Source organism: Poromitra crassiceps (assembly GCF_964638095.1).
Source record: "Poromitra crassiceps genome assembly, chromosome: 13".
In the NCBI taxonomy this organism is placed as follows: Eukaryota; Metazoa; Chordata; class Actinopteri; order Beryciformes; family Melamphaidae; genus Poromitra; species Poromitra crassiceps.
The window spans coordinates 29,956,966-29,976,115 of NC_139644.1; the positions used below are offsets into that span (position 1 = coordinate 29,956,966).

The 19,150-nt window shown below is 45.6% G+C and overlaps 1 protein-coding gene across 1 annotated transcript in view; it reads left to right on the top strand.

The window, feature by feature from the left end:
• The window catches only part of cacna1aa (calcium channel, voltage-dependent, P/Q type, alpha 1A subunit, a), a gene marked incomplete at both ends in the record, with an annotated part of 192,414 nt that overhangs the window by 85,294 nt on the left and 87,970 nt on the right, over positions 1-19,150 (top strand). Inside the window, 8 exons of the mRNA XM_083648784.1 lie at positions 6,357-6,407; positions 9,741-9,906; positions 13,272-13,840; positions 14,045-14,394; positions 14,626-14,758; positions 15,004-15,133; positions 15,308-15,367; positions 16,240-16,346. Coding sequence (XP_083504910.1) covers positions 6,357-6,407; positions 9,741-9,906; positions 13,272-13,840; positions 14,045-14,394; positions 14,626-14,758; positions 15,004-15,133; positions 15,308-15,367; positions 16,240-16,346 — 1,566 coding nt within the window. The remainder of the gene's footprint in view (positions 1-6,356; positions 6,408-9,740; positions 9,907-13,271; positions 13,841-14,044; positions 14,395-14,625; positions 14,759-15,003; positions 15,134-15,307; positions 15,368-16,239; positions 16,347-19,150) is intronic.

Below are 19,150 nucleotides of genomic sequence, written 5' to 3' on the forward strand. Positions count from 1 at the left end.
CTGTATTTCTGTTGCTCTCTTTTTGGATCTGTTATTCTGCCCTCTTTTATGTGCACTTGTGCTGGTGTGATTCATTATGCTTCATCTGTCCTCTCATAGATACAGTGTAACAATGTTGTCCAAGTGGGGGGAAGTAACTCCAAAATATCAACTTAAGGCCATGTCCACACGGAGACGACTTTAGGTGTATCCGCTAAAGTTTTTTGTCATATAGACGTTTCGTCCAGATGGAACCGCGTTCTGGGACTATACGTTCTGGGGGTATACGCTAATTTTTCAAAACGGGTCCCAGAGTGATTAAATCTGAAGACGCCACCCTTGCATTTCCGTGTTTACAACCCATACGCATCTTTCCTGAAACGATGACGCCATAGCCCCACCTCTCTCCACCAGCAACAATAACAATCATGGCAGTAGCTACTGAGCCTGTTGGGGATCTTGCAGCAAAATATAATGCTCCTCTATTACCACCGTCAGCAACAAGTGGAGGACACGGAGAACAGCGTGTACAACATCCTCAGGGCTCCACACAGCTGACTCTTCCCATCCACCCCTCCCCTCCCTTCATCGGATATTTCCCAGAAGGCTTAGCGGCGGCTAAGTTTTTACAATAACACAAACAAAATCAGGCTTAACGTGTTAGATAGAAATTATATTTATTTTTAATACAACATGCAATTCTGGAATATTTTAATATTGGACAAAATGAAATTAAATGAAATGTAAACCCTAAGTGTAACCGACATACTCTCTTGCCCTATATATAGCCCTCGTAAATACAACGTGAATAGGGAAGTGAGAGGTTTGAGGAACACACGGTTGCACTGTGATGTCTGTGATGTCCGCTCGTGTCCACTCCAACAAGACTTTAGCTTACTTGACACGACTTTTTCAATAAAAACACATTTATGCCATGAGTTTATATAATGTATATTTATGTTGCATTATTTAGCCTGTGCTGTGATGTGCAGGAGCGGCCAATACGCTGGGATGTGTTTGCAACATGTCTAAAGATCATGGAAGTGGATGATATCAGGAACGTCACCGATAGTTAACGTTCTATATTGTAGGCTACAGGGAGACCATCAGCCCTGCTGAACAGCTCTGCATTTGCCTGTATAGGTTTAATCATTTTATTCATCGACATGGCAAACCTCCCCGCAAAGCCAAGGGTTTAAGCTGCTCGCTACAGTGAGATACACATTATAGACTGTGCGCCCCTAGAGGTTGTATGCCATTATTGACGAGATTGTCTTATTCTCTGTTATTCTACAGCAGTTTCAGTGGTATTCAGTGGTTTCATGTGGATACACACATTTCTTGAAACGATTCCATGTTTATGGAAAAGATCGCTTCCGTCTCCGTGTGGACATGGCCTAAGAATCAACCCGAACAACAAACATAAAAATCAGTATGATTGCAGTTACAAGGTTTTCACCTGACAATGTTAATTATATACCAGTATATGCACACACCTTTCTCTTCATTTCTATCTCACTCTTTTATACATGCTAAAAGACACACTCAAACAAATACAGACATGCACACGCATGTGTGTGTGTGTACACACACACACACACACACACACACACACACACACACACACACACAAACACGCGTGCATGCACGTACCTGCGTGTTTGATCTGGGCTAGCCCTCCTCTGGTCAGGAGATTCAGAGTCTTTGATTTATTTTCTCTGTATACACAGGGGCCTTTCCTTCTGCTCCGGGTAAAGTTCACACATGCACGCACACACACACACACACACACACACACACACACACACACACACACACACACACACACACACACACACACACACACACACACACACACACACACACACACAACACACACACACACACACACACACACACTCACACACTCACAGGCACAGACACAATGTGGCCTGTCCTTATAAAAGCACAACAGGGGAGCCCGAGACTGCTTGCAAAATCACACACACACACACACACACACACACACACACACACACACACACACACACACACACACACACTTCACATTCACATCTTAAGGCCTTTGCAGGGTTCCGCACAGGATGGGGATATTTTGGGATATTTAGTTTATTTTATTGCCCCCCATTTCAAAACTAATTCTGGTGCTCCTGAAATGGCGTTTCCTTGAGCGGCACTCCCTGTACTCTTTTGTGTTGCATTGTCCTGTATGTGAAGGGTCTTCCCCTCTCACAACAAGTACATCAGCAGATATACGTACGCGGCCCAATGACGTGGAACCCTGTCAGGCCTTTGAACCTTGACTTCTTTGATACTTGCTTCAGCCTCTGTATATCATATGTGTGCATTTACTGTACACACACACACTCACTCACTGTCTGGGATGTCGAGGGTGAAATTTGGTTGCATGCATATAACCTTCATGTGACTCTACGCACCTACGTTTCTGTATGTGATCACTTGTGTCTGTGTGCACTTAACCTTTATTTGATCAGGTAACCCTATTAAGATTAACTTTTTCTTATTCAAGAGTGTGTGTGTGTGTGTGTGTGTGTCAATGTCATTGTGTAATTGCAGTTCACCAATGACCAGAGTTGTGCATAATTCTACGCTTAAAAGGCGTGGTTAAGTAGTTAAAGCTGGGTGTAGCGCCAAGTGGAAAATATGGAATGTGCTGACCACGCCCACTAAATAGCGCTTGGCCTGGCGTTAAACGCTATTTTAAGGCCAGTGGGACGATAGGGGCCCGTGTGTGTGTTGGGGGGTGACTGCTTGGTTTGCATAGAAAGCCTACATTTGCATCATAGAACAGTATTATAATACAGCACACTACTACTATACTACAGGCACCACACTTGTCAAGAGGATTGACAAACTAGACATACCGTACTATAAGAAGTGTGCCAGTGCCAGACTTCTCTATAGAGTAGCCTATACCTTAATCCAGGGTTCCCAAAACCAGGGTTCCCAAACTTAAGGATGCCACGGCCCACTTTGAAATCTGAAAATCTTCAGGGGCCCACCCAACCCTTTAATTACAACTCTGATCAACACACGAGACTAAGATGATGTATTTCCCTTTATGTTTTTTATATTATATATTTTCTTATTTCATTAACAGATCATGCAAACTTGTTGTTGCATAAGGGAAATTAATAATTCATCCACATGCAAAAACCTTTCAGCAAAATACCCAAAAGCAGATTGCCAACATTTTCTCCCCCCTTACTCATCAGAAGTATTTGCATGCATAACACATTTATTGAGAAAAAAATGTGATGAGCAACAACAGAAGAAATTATTTCAAAGGGGTCCCTTGACTTCTCAGCTCAATTTATCTGAATGAAAATTGGTTCAATGGGTCCAACAAGTCTCCCCTTTACAGATAAGGTAGCATTTTTCACAGCCTAGCATTAATACCTTGTGGATTTGTTTTACCTCACCCAAATATAACCTAGCATTATTTAGGCCCCCTTCCCGACAAGCGAGCATATTATGCTTGGTAGCAATGGATGCCTTAAGCGCCCGGCATGGTTCTGCGCAACCTCGACTTGGCACCCTGTCGCCGAATGGCGGCGACAGCGAGACTGTGCATACTCAAACGTTAACTCAGCACGTTGGCTGCGGTACATGTTCAAAACGTTATTGTGTCGTTTACCAAGAACTTGCAATCATGTCGGTGGGGGGACATTTTATTGTCCCTCCATTTCAAAACTCATTCCGGTGAGCCTGCAGAAGGCTTTGCTAGATGAGGGACAAGCACTGTTAAATGAGGAAATGGCATTTCCTCATTCCTTGACGCCGCAGAGTCACATTTTCGAGGAGCTGCACGCCCCCTCCGCCGAGCTGCGCCGATAGGACGCCCAGCTGCGGCGACCCCCTCGGCGCAGTCAGCGCCGTCGATTTCGCTCGAGCATAATTTGCGCTTTAGATCTTCTAATTTCTTCTGATAACAGGATCTCCACTGTACCTTCAAAAATGACCCTGCTACAGCCATTTGATTGCCTGCGAAAATCTGGAGTGTTGGCACACCACTCGCGGCCCACCTGCAGTACCTCCACGGCCCACAGTTTGGGAATCACTGCCTTAATCCTCTTAGTTTAAAAATTAAGTGGAAAAAAGAGGTAAATAGAAAGTTGAGTCTTGGATTGGATTCTGATTTTCTTGAAATAAACGGTATATCACAAAACCATGTCTGTATGTCTGCGCATTATATGTTATGTCCCACTGTATCAGTGTGAAACTAAATCCATAATTTCAGCAATATAGAAAAGGGGAGGCATTGAAATTCCAATTGAGATGGTCCTGGTTTTCCAAGCAGGGATTTTCAAGTTGGGGACATCAGTGGTGCATGGAGAATCTCTTAAGGAGATATGCTATGGTAGATTCAGGGAGGAGGCTGCCATGAAAGCTACACAAAACCTATGTAATGGAGAACAGTTGTGGCTGCATAATTGTAACTAGTACTCTCGTAATGATAACACAATGCTGCAGCCGTTTGGCAAATTCATTTTTTAATCAATTTACCTTGTGACACACTGTGGGCTCTATCTTCCCACTGGTCTTAGGCGCAAAAACTGGCATTAAACGCGCAAAAAACGCGCCTTGCCCCTGCCTCGGGAAGATAGCATCATGGTTTTAGGCCCCGAAATGCGCTTTACGCCGAAGAGGCGTGGCGCAGTGCCAGAATAGGCCAGAATGGGCGTTTCGGCCTTAACTCATTGAGTGCCAATGACGTCTAAAGACGTCAATTCAAATAGTAACGTAGAGTGCCAATGACGTCTAAAGACGTCAATTGCGTTTTTTGACGGTGGGACGTGGATCAAAGCCTGATGCATCTCCTCTAAAAGTATGGGGGATTTTGAAGGTGTAGAAGCTATTTTACGGACCCATTAGGTGGCGACAGTGCTAGTTTAGAGACAGATGAGAAAAAAGAGGATCAGTGGATCGGAGCTTCGAAAGGAAGAATGTCATTGAGTAACTGCAGTTCACCAATGAGCACAGTTGTGAATAATTCTACGCTTAAAAGGCATGGTTATAATGGTTAAGGCCGCGTATAGCGCCGGCACGAGAATAGGCAGTGCGCCGGTCCACGCCCACTAATATGAGCTGCGCCTGCCGCTAAGCGCTAATACTGTATAAGGCCAGTGGGACGATAGAAAGTATGTATGTGAAAGCTGATAGCAGTTTGATAGAGTTTACAGTATTTAATGCAGCACGGCACATATGCTAACAGTTTTGAGATTATGCTAAACTAGCTTGTAGGCTCCACTTGACATAAACCACACTGTGTGCTAAAATCTTACAAAACAAAACAAAAATCTCATTTGCTTTCAAAAAGTTGGTCAAATATTCCTCTAATGTGTTTTTATTCCCATCGACACACCGGCTTATTAATATATTCCATTTATGTATATTTCAGAGCATTCTTTTTGCAAAGTGCACTTTGATACTTGATGGTTCACAGTGGCAAACACAAGGCCTCTACATGCATACATACATTATTTGTAGAAGCTTTTGGAAAGTGAAGAAATTGTTTTTAATAGTGTGATGGTTACAGGGGGCAGACACGAAGGAGGGGGGGCGAGTGTGATGTATTCGTGAAGAGGAAAGGGCAGATTGACACTTGTGCATTTTAAAGAATAGAAAAAGTTGACTGAGGAAGACAGAGAAGAAGGATTCAGAGAGCAGGAGCAGCAGTCACTTGAAGAAACGTGGCGAGCCTGGACAATTTGAGATTGAAATGGAAAGTGGTAAATACAGACAAATAAATAAGAATATCAGAGATACAGCTCGGGAATGAGAAAGATATTCTAAGGGCTGCAGAATGTGAAAGCTCAGAGCAAAACAGCGGTAGTCATCCAGAGAAAGTGGAGTGATGCAAGAAAGATGACATTTGAGAGATGGCAAAAAGGAGGACAGAGAAAAATAAATAATTTTAGATGCAGACTTGCGAGATGGAACACACTGCAGTGTGCAATGAGAGGAGATAAGTATAGAGGTGGGTGCCCGTGTGTGTGTGTGTGTGTGTGTGTGTGTGTGTGTGTGTGTGTGTGTGTGCGTGCGTGCGTGTGTGCGTGCGCGCGCGTGCGTGCGTGCGTGTGTGTGTGTGTTTGTGTGTGTATGTGAATGAAGGGTCTCATTCCAAAATGCTGTATACCCCATGGGAGGTGGAGGGATCCTACAATTTGCTTCCTCAAAACTGTTGCTATAGAACACATTTTGATACATTTTATTTAATTTAATTTAAATGAGAATTCAGTTTTTTCAGGGTAGGGGTCAAATGTTTCTCATGGTGGTGGGAGATCACATTTTGGAATGAAATGCTCCTGGTGTCCTCTTGTGCCGTCTCACTCACCAGCTGTTTCCCTCCTCAGCAACAAAGTACACAGTGAGCGTCTCAACGCTACCGGCCCATTTATGGACTGGTATTTATTTATGTATTTATTTGTTTATTCATTTATGACTCTCTTCTTTTTATTGATTTCTACTTCCATCCCTCGCTTTCCTTTCCGATTTTTAACATCCTCCTTTTCCTTCTCACTTTTGTTCAATAACTTTTTATGAATTCTATCCCTGGCCTTTTTATTTTCTTTTCTTTTCTTAATTGTTGTTAATTGCGTTGGCTTATGCTTTTGAGTATATTTTCTGTTGCCTGCATCTTGCAGTATGGCTGTCGCTTTACTGTGGTTAACAGTTGGCCCTGGGAGAAAAGCATGTTAAAGTGGAATATTGGTAGAGGTTTTGGAGGGGGAAGAGAGGAGGGCTTCATTGACGTTATGGGAGTCTGCCATTGGTTCAGGGTGTTTTTTCCCCCACGGCGCTGAGCCAGGGGTCCCGCCGGGGTCAGGGGTTGGAAAAGTCAGGACACTCAGGCCATGTCCACACGGAGACGGAACCGATCTTTTTTTTTCGTTTAAGAAAAGTTTTCCATAAACACGGAATCGTTTCAAGAAATGTGTGTATCCACATGAAACCACTGAATACCACTGAAACCGCTGTAGTATATATGCCAGGCCGGTAAGTGGCGCTGTAACGCTGCCACAAAGTATACCAAAAACAGAGAATAAGACAATCTCGTCAATAATGGCATTCAATCACTAGAGGCGCACATAGTCTATAATGTGTATCTCACTGTAGCGAGCAGGTTAAACCCTTGGCTTTGCGGGGTACTATTATGGCTCTTTCCCACCACATTTTACAGCCCTGCACAGCCCGTCACCACTCGGCTCTACTTGTTTCAACTCGATGGACGTTCTGTTTCGACCGCCATTCATCTGCCCCCGCCCACCCCCGCCCGTTATAGCGATATCTGCATATCTGTCCTTCGCTTATAGCCGAAGTAGGCTATAACATAACATTACAATTTAATCCATCCACAGAACTTTTAAACTGTTTATGAAATACTGGTGCCTCTAAATGACCTACAGTGTACATGGGCGAATGTGACAATCGACCAGGAGAATGGATATCACTCACAGGCATGCGCTGCGCTGTGCGGGGACGGGAGAGGCGCAACAGAGTGAAGCCTCTACCCTGCGGCCTCTAGGCAAGACCGCGGCTTCACCAAACACCCGCTGCGGCCTAGCGGAGCGCTGCAGCCTCCACTCAGCTACAGAGCTCCCTGAGCGAGCAGCGGACTTTTTTCTCAGACAATTTAACACCCGCCACGATTTTGTACCGGAGGCGAAGGCAGCAACACAAAGACTGATGGAAATATACATAACAGAAGAGAAGGTAAGCCCACTGGTATGCAGCCGCCAGCATTGCATATGACAGTCAGTAGACAGAGTAAACACGATTCTGCCTGACCAATCAGTCGTCTACAATGTTTTCACGTCACCGTATGAACCCGGGTTCGCAGAATAGAACCCCGACGAGGCAGGGACGAAAAGTAGCACGACTCAGCCACAAATCAAACCGGGCTGGGCCGGTTTTTACCGATGGGATGAGACCATTTATCGAGTCGAGCGGAGCGGGACCGCGCTACTACCTGCGGTGGAATTGGGCCATTAGTAGCCTCTGTATCTCAACTCTAGACGAGGTTTGCCATGTCGATGAATAAAATGATTAAACCTATACAGGCAAATGCAGAGCTGTTCAGCAGGGCTGATGGTCTTCCTGTAGCCTACAATATAGAATGTTAACTATCTGTGACGTTCCTGATACCAGCCACTTCCATGATCTTTAGACATATGTTGCAAACACATCCCAGCATATTGGCCGCTCCTGCACATCACAGCACAGGCTAAATGATGCAACATAAATATACATTATATAAAGTCATGGCATAAATGTGTTGTTATTGAAAAAGTGGCGTCAAGTAAGCTAGTCTTGTTGGAATGGACCACAGTGCAACCATGTGGTCGTCAAACCTCTCACTTCACTATATACGTTGTATTTGCGAGGGCTATATATAGAGCATCCCGAGTATGTGTCTTTCATTCAGGGTTTACATTTCATTTAATTTTGTCCAATATTCAAATATTCCAGAATTGCATGTTGTATTAAAAATAAATATTATTTCTATCTAACACGTTTAGCCTGATTTTGTTTGTGTTATTGTAAAAACTTAGCCGCCGCTAAGCTTTCTGGGTAATATCCGATGAAGGGAGGGGAGGGGTGGATGGGAAGAGGCAGCTGTGGAGAGGCTCAGTAGCTGTTGCTGGCGGAGAGAGGTGGGGCTATGGTGTCATCGGTTCAGGAAAGATGCGTATGGGTTGTAAACAGGGAAATGCAAGGGTGGTGTCTTCAGATTTGTTCACTCTGGGACCCGGTTTCAAAAATTAGCTTATTCTCCCAGAACGTATACTCCCAGAACGCTGGTTCCATCTGGACGAAACGTCCATACGAGAAAAAACTTTAGCGGATACACCTAAACTCGTCTCCGTGTGGACATGGCCTCAGTCACGTAGCTAAGAAGGTGGTAGAGAGTCTGGATTTGAGCGGTGGGTAGGGGGAGCGGTTAGGGGGCTATGGGTGGGGGGAAGGGGGGATGGGCCATAGCTAGGGATAGGAAGGTCGTAGAGAGTTGGGATCCGAGAGGTGGGTGGTGGTGGTGGTGGTTGGGTGGCGGGGCAAGGAAAGGGGGGGGGGGGGGGGGGGGGTCAGAGGGGGAGTGGCTAGGGGGCTGTGGGTGGTGGGGTCGTGGTGTCATAATGCTGAATGGCCACACCACTGCACCGTGGGCTTAAATGTTTGCGCTTGTTGTATCAGTGCTCAGTCCACAAAACCCAATAACAAATTCTTGTGATGATCCCAGTGACTTCACCATAGTCTTTGGGGTGCTATTCTGGTTTTTTCTTCTGCAGAAAGTCCATTAAGCACATTTTGTGTTTGGATCATAGTTTTTGTGAGGGTTCAATATAGATTAATATGTCAAATTCTGACCTTGCCTCAGTGTTATCCTCCATTTTGTGTCATTAGAGGGTTTCCCAAAGTAGGGCTGTCCTGCCCCCTGCTTCGGCAAACTGCGTCGACATCCAAAACCCTGTTTTGTTGAGCTGCCTTATTCTATAGGTCCAGTCAGATGACGCTTTCAATGTCTGTGGCTCGTAGTGTGTCTTGTTGGTGTACTGGCTCTCTTATGTACATGTCTTTTTACTGTCTTTTGTCACATCATTGTTGTGTTTTTGTGTGTGTGTGTGTGTGTGTGTGTGTGCGTGTGCGTGTGTGTGCGTGTGTGTGTGTGTGCGTGTGCCTCAATACAGGTCTTGAAACAGGTCTTTAATCCCCCCTCTCCCTCCTGCCTCACTTTGCAGTAAGGAGCAGCAGAAGAACCACCGGGGGAGCACTAAGTCAGTGTGGGAACAACGCACCAAGGAGCTGCGGAAGCAGACGCTGGCAACCAGCCGCGAGGCCCTCTATAACGAGCTGGACCAGGACGACCGCTGGAAGGCAAGGACAGGCAGGGAGGAGCACAACAATGTAAAGAACAAGGCAAAACACTGGCCTCTAGACTTGTGCTATCAGGGTACACAAGTGATGGCAATGATGAAGTTACATGTGCCTTATCTGGTGTTTATTTATGTATGGTTTCTTAAACATATGGATAAACATTTCTCCCAATCCATGTTCCTTACCTAAGGGAATTGCTCATGATTGTATCTCCAAGTCAAGGATAGAAAACCTTAAAGCAACTACGGGGAACTTGTAACTGGTGGTTATGCAACAGTAATACTAACAGTCAAACTGTAATACTGATGCCTCACATCTTACCTACATCAGCAAATGAGACCATCAGCGAGGAGATCGGCGATTTCTACAGTATCTAGTCACTAGATACTGTAGAAATCTAGTGTTTCTAAATGCATGTGGTCACTGGTCAGGGTCTCGCATAGCGTCCGTGTTGGAGAAAAATATAAGTTCCATTGGCATTTCCTAATCAATTTAATGAAAGTATATTTATTTACCATAACATTCTCTGCAATATGTATTGTCAGAGGGCTGAACCTCAATGTACACATTCTGATACGTTATACAGTCAAATATTCAGCCGCGATGTCACAGTTTAACATTATGCTTTATACTCAGAGAGACTATCAGCAACACTATGGAAAGCAATGGGTCTTTTTAAAGGATCTGGACTGTCCTTAAGCATGCTTCGTGCTTCCTGGGGGGTCCATGGTTTGAGAATGGATGTATTATCACACATTATCTTGGGGGCAATTAGATGAGGATGGTCAGGTTTATCAGTGAGTGACTCTGTGCTGCTAGTGTGAATTTGTTCTTCATCAAGGTTAGACTATATCGCATGTTTAGGGTCAATTTGGTCTGAATCCCTTTTCTCTGAGTCAATTTTTGTCATATCTGGCATGGGAGCCTTATTTTTGTCCCTGTCAGAGCAAGGCACTCTCGTTGCGTTGCCTTGGGGAAGCTGATGATGCCTATCAGCAACATGCTTCCAACCTCTTATGCATTCTGTCACATAAGACTCTGACCATTGGAGATTGGGTGACTGTCTGGCTGCAATTTGCATGTATCCAATCTTATCTTTATCAAAAGATCCTCCTACAGGCCAGAGGCCTCTGGTACCTTTATTAAGATCATGCATGAAAGGTATCACATAATGTTCTCCTAGTTTTAAACGTACTATGTCAGCACATGAGCCAGGTGGTATGGGAGGGATGTTTTTCTTTTCATGCTGTCTAAGAATGTCTCTCGCCCGCAGACGTTCCGCTTTTCGTAGTTTCCAAGGTATACTTTCATTAAGACATCTTCCTGGACTCCTGGCTTCAAATTCATTTTGGTTTAGGCTATCAGCTGTTATATATACATTTAGCGGATGTAGAATGGTTAAGGAATTCCATTCTCTATCAGTCCGTGTGAAACTGCTTGTAATTCTTGAAGCAGTGACGTCAACCTTATACAGTAAATAAAACAGGGGAGGTGTGCTCAATCGGACAAGCCCTTCCTGGTAGGGGTGGGCGATATGGCCCTAAAATAATATCACAATATCTCAGGGTATTTCTGCCATAACTATATCCTTGACGATATGACAGAATACTGAAAAAATATGTTTTATTATTCATTTCAATAACATCCAATTGGGTAACACTTTATAATAACTATACACTATTAACACATTCACTGCCAGCCGTTTTTTTTTTACTGTAGGTAGGTTCTGCCAGAGGGTTTTTTTGAGGATTCTGGCTTATCTTTCAAGACCCGAGGATTCTTTTCTGCTAAGATTTTGTGAACACACAATATCTCAAAAGAACTAATAGAATGTGTGCTTTCTCTGTCTAAAAGAGTTAGTTTGTAGAGTTAGTAGTTATGTAAGCATTAGCAGTTGAATACAGCATGGTTTCAGCGTCTGAAAAATTATTCAGAGATAAACGGCTTTTTGTGAAATTCGATAGAACAGTCACTTTAACCATTCATTTTTGGCATCAGTAAGACGTCAGACATCTAAACAATAGTTTTGAACAGTAATTTCCTCCATAACAGCAGGAAACCCCCCTCTGCTTCCAACTCCTCCCTCCGTGGGCGTTCTCCTCCGCCCTCCTTGGCTCTGCAGCGGGTCTGTGACAAACGAGTTGCGGCTGCCTGGCAGTCTGGATGGGGCTCGCTGGATGGGTTTCGCTCGTTTCTTGGCGGTCCGGTTGAGAGCTCTGATGAAGCTCTTGCGATTCTGGGCTTATTTATGGTGCGTGTTTCAAAGTGTGCATCCAGTCTATTCTTGGAACCCCCCACCGTTGCCACCGCTGTGCGTCAGCGCGAAAGTGAAAGCGTTTTCGCCATCTATTTTACAGTATGAGAACGGCTTCCTCGCGCTTTTCCCTCCAGTTTTGGCTCGCCTCTTTCTACTGTGGAGAGACATGTCGCCACTCAGTGGGTCGGTAAAATAGATTATACACATTCAATACCTCCAATTCTGGTATAGGAGACGTAAAAGGGTTAGATCAACGTCCCACCGTCAAAAAAAAAAAATTGTTTTTTTTGACGTAAAAACACGTCATTGGCAGTGAACCGTTGGATTTTGTTTGACGTAAAAACACGTCATTGGCAGTGAACGTGTTAAGCATTAATAAAGCATTAGTAAATACTTAATTCATCATGAATTCATCATTTATAAAGCATTATTCATACAATGGTAACAAAATAAGTGGTAGTTTGATTCAAATATACATACTACAGCATGAGCTGGGTATGTATATGTTAACTGGGGTCGTGGGGTGTTTCGGGTCTGTCAACATCATACACCCTCGCCCAGTAGACCCAGCCGAAGCCAATTACCACCCCGACCCCCGTCCTAGAAGCAGCCGCTCACGGATCAGCCTTCCTACTCTGTCTGCAACGTTGCCCGCGGAAGGGTTGATCACGCCCAATCCGCTGCAATAGAGTTAGTGCTACACCGCAGTATTGACCCTTCGGTGCATGGAGGTCTAAGGCCCTGTGGGGTGATTCCAGGCCGGGTATAGTTTTATATGTCAGGATAAACGTAATAGTTTGAAGAAGGAGGAAGAGCGCACACATCAGCTCAGTGTGTCAGGTGCAGGACAAAAAAAACACAATAAACTTGAAAAATAAAGTAATGTCACACAAAGGATGTGTGATCGAAACATTAATAAACTGACCGGGAGCATTATTCTGTGCATTGTCTCTATATTGAATCGTCTCTGTTTAAATCCACAACTCCCGTTCCCTTGCCCTTTATACCTGACACTCCTCTACCCTCCCCCCTTATCCCCACCACTCTTCCTGTCCTCTTCCACTATCCTCTATGGTCTTCTTCCTCCCTATCTTCCTCCCCCTTCCCCTCCTCTCTCTGCTCTCCTCTCTCCCTGCAGGTCAACTACGCACGACAGACCCACCTGGATCGGCCCTTGGTGGTCGACCCCCATGAGAACCGCAACAACAACACCAACAAGACCACTGCCAGCAACTCAGACCTCCGCTTCAGCCAGCAGCACCCCGCCGACGAGCTGCACAGGCAGACGCGCCTCCACGAACGCGGTGGTCAAGTGGGAGGAGGAGGTGGAGGCGGATCAGGTCCGGGCAGGCCTCCGCTGGAACGAGGCGAGTCCACGGAGAGCAGGAGGAGCCGCAGAGCCGAGCACCACCACCACGCCTCCCACACCCGACTGGATGCCACGCTGGTGCCGGGGCCCGGCTCGGAGGAGAGGCCCCCCAGGCGGCGGCACCACACCCGGAGCGGCAGCCGAGGCGGAGGGCAGCCGGAGCACAGGAAGCCCAGGCAGCACCGCAGGAACGCCGCGGACGAGGAGGAGGGCGGTGGTGGAGGCGCAGGAGCAGGGAAGCACAAGAGCAAAGGGATGGATGGAGGAGAGGGAGGAGAGCAGGAGGGAGGCGGCGAGAAGAGGCCCAGGGGGAAGAGGATGTGCCAGCACCGTAGGAAGTATGTCCAATGCGCGAAGCTTTAGTTACAATATTCTACAGCAACACCCATGAAAGATATTTTGGGTTATTCTCTCCACTATTTTTCATTACCTCTCTTAATTCCATCCCGTCTTTTCTCTCCTTTCCTCATTCTTTTTCAACTTCCTTCCTTTCTCTCCTTTCGTCCCCAATTTCTCCTGACTCCCTGCTTCCCTCTTTCCAGGGATGGCAATGGCCCTAATCTCTCCACCACTCGGCCCATCCAGAAGAGCCTCTCCCGGCAAGACAGCCAGTACAGCGAGGATATGGACAACCTCATGAATACCAAACTGGTCTCCGTCTCTACCCCGCCCGGCGAGGGCCACCCCAACCTGGTCGCCAACCACACTCCAGCCCCTGGCTTCGGATCGGCCCTTAATCTTGCTAACAGTGGCACTCATGGGAGCTTGGTCGGGATAGATAGCTATGGGAACGTGGGACACCACCGTGCCAACAGCGTCATCCGGCTGCCCCATCCAGACTACACAGCTCTGGACATGCCCATTTTTCCATCCACCAATGCCATACTGCAGGGTAAGGGGAGGTAGAATGAGTGTGTTATTCTATTCATCCTCTCTCCTCTCCTCTCCTCTCCTCTCCTCTCCTCTCCTCTCCTCTCCTCTCCTCTCCTCTCCTCTCCTCTCCTCTCCATTCCTCTCTTCTCCTCTTCACTCCTCTCTTGTCCTCTCCTCTGTTTTAGCCATGTGGCAATTCATGCACTTCATTCTTTCCTTAAATAACACATTTTCTTACACATTGGTCCAGTCAATAAGAATGCCAACACGGAGCCTCTGCCGAAGAAGGAGGACATGGACGATGATGATGATGAGAGGGCGGGTGAAGGGATCAAGCCCATGCCTCCGTTCAGCTCCATGTTCATCCTGTCCACCACCAACCCGTAAGTAGAATCGTCATAACATAATTTATATACATTCATACAGGCTGACAAAAGGGGATGTACAGTATAGTGTCTGTCTGCACACACCCAACTTGGAAAGCCACATTCCTTTTGTGTTTTTAATAGAGAACTGATCTTTGGATTCAGAGCTGGACGCTGGTTGTAAAATGGGTCTCCTGTAAACTCACAAATACAGCACCTGCATAGATATATGTTGGGGGAAAAACATGCCTTTGTGTGTGCAGGTTTCGCCGGGCGTGTCACTACGTAATGACCCTGCGTTACTTTGAGATGACTATTCTGCTGGTCATCACTTTGAGCAGTATCGCTCTGGCTGCTGAGGACCCTGTCTGGCCAGAATCCCCCCGCAACAATGTAAGACATACAGTCCACACACAGTCCTATTGTCTCTGACAGTGATGAAACAACACCAAGTCATTATCTTTCTCCCTCTCTCCCTCTAACCCTCCCTATCCCTCTCCCCCTCCCTCTCTTCCCCCCCTTCCCCCTCCCCTCCCCCTCCCCCTCCCCCTCACTCTCTATGTGCAGATTCTGCGCTACTTTGACTATGTCTTCACAGGAGTGTTCACTTTTGAGATGCTGATAAAGGTAAGGAAATGTCCTGAATTTGCCCATGCCAAGGATGGACCCTTTCTTCTGGAAGGTTTGCAATCCCCGCCTCAAGGGGGCTCAAAACTGCACTGCGCTTTGTATTGTCGACTGTACATTTGGTAGCAATATGTTGTACAATAGAGATGCGTGGATTGGCGCTGACGCCATCCGAATCTGCATGTGCTTGTAAATCATCCACCCGAATGAATTATTTTCTACGATTGATAGACCCGCACCAACCCTGCACCGTCATGTCACACGGAGGGTAAGGGTGACGCCGGAGTACCTGTATAGGGGGCTCCGCCCCCTTGGCAGGTGGAGGAATTTGAGTCTCCGAAGTCTTGCCTCCCAACTAGCGAGTTACCTCACTCCTATTATTCATACAACTGGGGTTATATTCATAACCTTAAGATTTAAATAATCAATGAAGTTATGCTGCAACAGTACTGTTGTTACATTAATGGGGCTATTATCTTGTTGTGGACATGACAGCAGAGCAAAACAGCAGATATCTTCACATTTTAGAGAATGTAATTAAGATTTTACTCATTATTATGTATTATTTCACCCACCTGCTACTAATCAGAATGTTATTGTTTATGAGCCGACCCGCCCGATCCGTGGATTAACCGTGGCCCCTGCGGATACACCTGCAATCCGCGCATCTCTATTGTGCATCAACATATTTCTATGAATGTGTTGCTAATCATATGAGAAAAAACGTGTTAAATACTGTATTCTCTGTTTGTAGGGTTGTGGTCAAATGTATCATTCTTTTCTCTTTTTTATCATTTCTCTGTGTGTGTGTGTGTGTGTCTCTCTCTCTCTCTCTCTCTCTCTCTCTCTCTCTCTCGCTCTCTCTGTTTTAGATGGTGACTCTGGGGCTGATCTTGCACCAGGGTTCCTATTTCAGGGACTTGTGGAACATCCTGGACTTTATAGTGGTTAGTGGTGCTCTGGTGGCCTTCGCCTTCACGTAAGTCTCTCACCTGCCCTCTCCTGTCTTCCCTCCTCGCTCCTCCGTCTCTCCTGCCTATCTTCTGCCTCACTGGCACCTTGGAGTACAGCCTCACCCTATTTTTCTCCTCCATTACTCTTTTTCGCTCTCCCTCTGCTCTCTCTTCTCTCTTCTTTTAATGTCTTTCTCTCCCACTTATTATTTCATTCTGTTTCTCACACTCTTTCTCTCTGCATTTCTCTGTTCACTTGCTGTCGGCCTCCTGCCCCCCTCCTCCATTCAACCTTTTTTCTGTCTGTCCCATAGACTGTATAAAAATATGGACGTAGCCACTGTGACATCACGTCACCCATTGGTTTGTGGACTCCCGTTTTGAAGCCTTGAGTTTGGGATTTTGACCGTCGTCATCTTTTTGGTTGTTGTTGTTTTTTGCCAGAAAGAGCCACAGTGCTGTCTGTCATCGTGCTGCGTGATCACTGTCAACACGCCCCAAAACATAGTCTGCTTTATCGTCTTTGCTCTAAACTGGACCATAATTTACTAAATGAACACCATACTGCATTGAAGACATGTTGAAACTAGCGTTTCATACCATAAACTCATTAGGAAAGTGTTTACTGAAATAATCAATCATGTGAGAATTAGGGTCATTTTCCCATTGACTTATATACAATCAGACTTCTTTTTTGCAGCCATAGACTGTATAAACGGGTACACCCCCCCCCATACAGTTGTCATGACTGGTGAAATTAGCTATTCTGTACCATGTTAATTACTGCTGTAAAGTTGGGCATTTTAACATGGGGGTCTATGGGGATTTTCTCGCTTTTGGAGCCAGCATCAAGTGGCCATTTGAGGAACTGCAGTTTTTGGTACTTCCGCGTTGGCCTCATTTTTCAGAACCGAAGTTTGGGGCTTGCCCACAGCCTATTCTCGCAAACCCCCCTCCCTTCTCCCTCCCCTCAACTTTGCCCACAGGGTCCTGCTGTCTCTCAGCCCCGCCTCTGTCTCTCAGCCCCGCCTCTCCCAAATGTCACCCATATTTCACTACACCTGTCCCCCCTACATTTTACAAAACACGCCCTCTTCCTAGTATCCCTCCTGCCCCTCTCTCGTCACCAGCGGCGCTTCCCTCCTGCCATGTCCCCCCTCCTCCTCAATCTCTTCCTATCCTTCTCTTCTTCCTCCCGTGAGGAGTGAGGACCACCCTCTGCACCTGTAACCCTTTAGTGCCCAGGCCGTTCTAGAGTGGAGGGGGCCCAGGCCGAGCCGGGCTGTGCCGAGCCGTAACACCCCTCCCTCCCAAAAACTCCACACCCTTCTCCACGCCGGTGCAGGTATTTTAAACCCTCCTTACTCTGCACGCCCAGGAGTAGGACTCGACTGCGGGGATAAACTAGTTAAATGTTCCATAACTGGGTTAAGATAGTGTTTAAAGAGTTAGAGGTTAAAGTATAGTGATGAAGCATGAGTTGTGGATTTGGGGATTTGTTGTCATGCTTCCGGATGGTGGGGCGGAATATCAAACGGGACGGATCGGTGGGACTTCAGTCAATGAAGACTCAACCAAGAACCGAACGGATACTGAAACCAAGCGAAGGTTTTGGTTCTATGTGAATGCAGTTTAAGTATGGTAGAGAGATATAGTACGGACAGTCATTATGATCAATATCAATCATGCATATGGGACTGGTGTATGCAAGTGTGCACCATCCTCTCTGTTTCTGTTAGGCACTTTATAAAGTAATATAGAGGGACACCTTGACATTTTGAATTTCTGTTATTTATCTAACCCACGTCTACCTGCATCTCTTTCTCTTCTATTGTTTGAAATCAACAAGGTCATTATTTGGCTACTAATTGCGCTCTGCCACCCACAGGCATAGAAGAGTAGCGCAACCATAGCGTTCAACGAGAGCTGTATAAAATAGATTCTTAGGGTTGACACAACTTAAGATTCATTTTTCATTTTTATGGACCAATTAAGTGAAATTGGACAATTTCCTATGGCACACCTGATGATCTCTCATGGCACACTAATGTGCCGTGGCACAATGGTTGAAAAACACTGCAGTAGAACATAAGTAATGTACCTTCAGGGAAGGAGCTGTTGAATCAGGATTAAATATGTTATATAAATGATGGAGTATTTAAATATCTCAGACGTTTCTCAGAGTTTGCCTAAAGTTGGTGTCACTGATTTGTTTTGGTCTACTTCCCCCCCCTTTAGTCTGCTTTATAGGCCTTTATGGACCGTGACATCAAATGGGTGACTGAGATTTGTTTTTGTATGATTACATAAATTGTTAATTTGATTGCATAGGACAGTATACTGAAAATACACATACCATAGAAAATGACACGGACACGCAAATGGCTGTGATGGTGCTGCTGTAGCTACCTCCAACACATACTCTTACCCAAGTGATCTGCAGAAATACATGGATGCCAAGGTTGTACTTGATTTCATTTTGTGTCTTAAAGAATCTGGCCTGAATTTCAGCCACATGAGCAAAAAGAGAAACTGACCCTGATTCAAAGTTCAAGCTAAATCCTTTGAGATAGAAAGTTGTAACTTAAAGAGTCAACGTGAGAACCTCTCAATAAAAATTCAGCTCTGTAGTTACAATTCAGTATGCTGAAGTGAAACGAAATGAAATTGAGTCTCAAGTCTCATAGACTCTGTGGATGAGGATGGTGTGCACTCATGCACACATCAGGTCACCGTATCCATGCATGAGAATGGGAATGGCTAACTAACATGAATAATTCAATGCATTGTGCAAAATGCATATGATAAACTATGGTTGGTATGACTATAA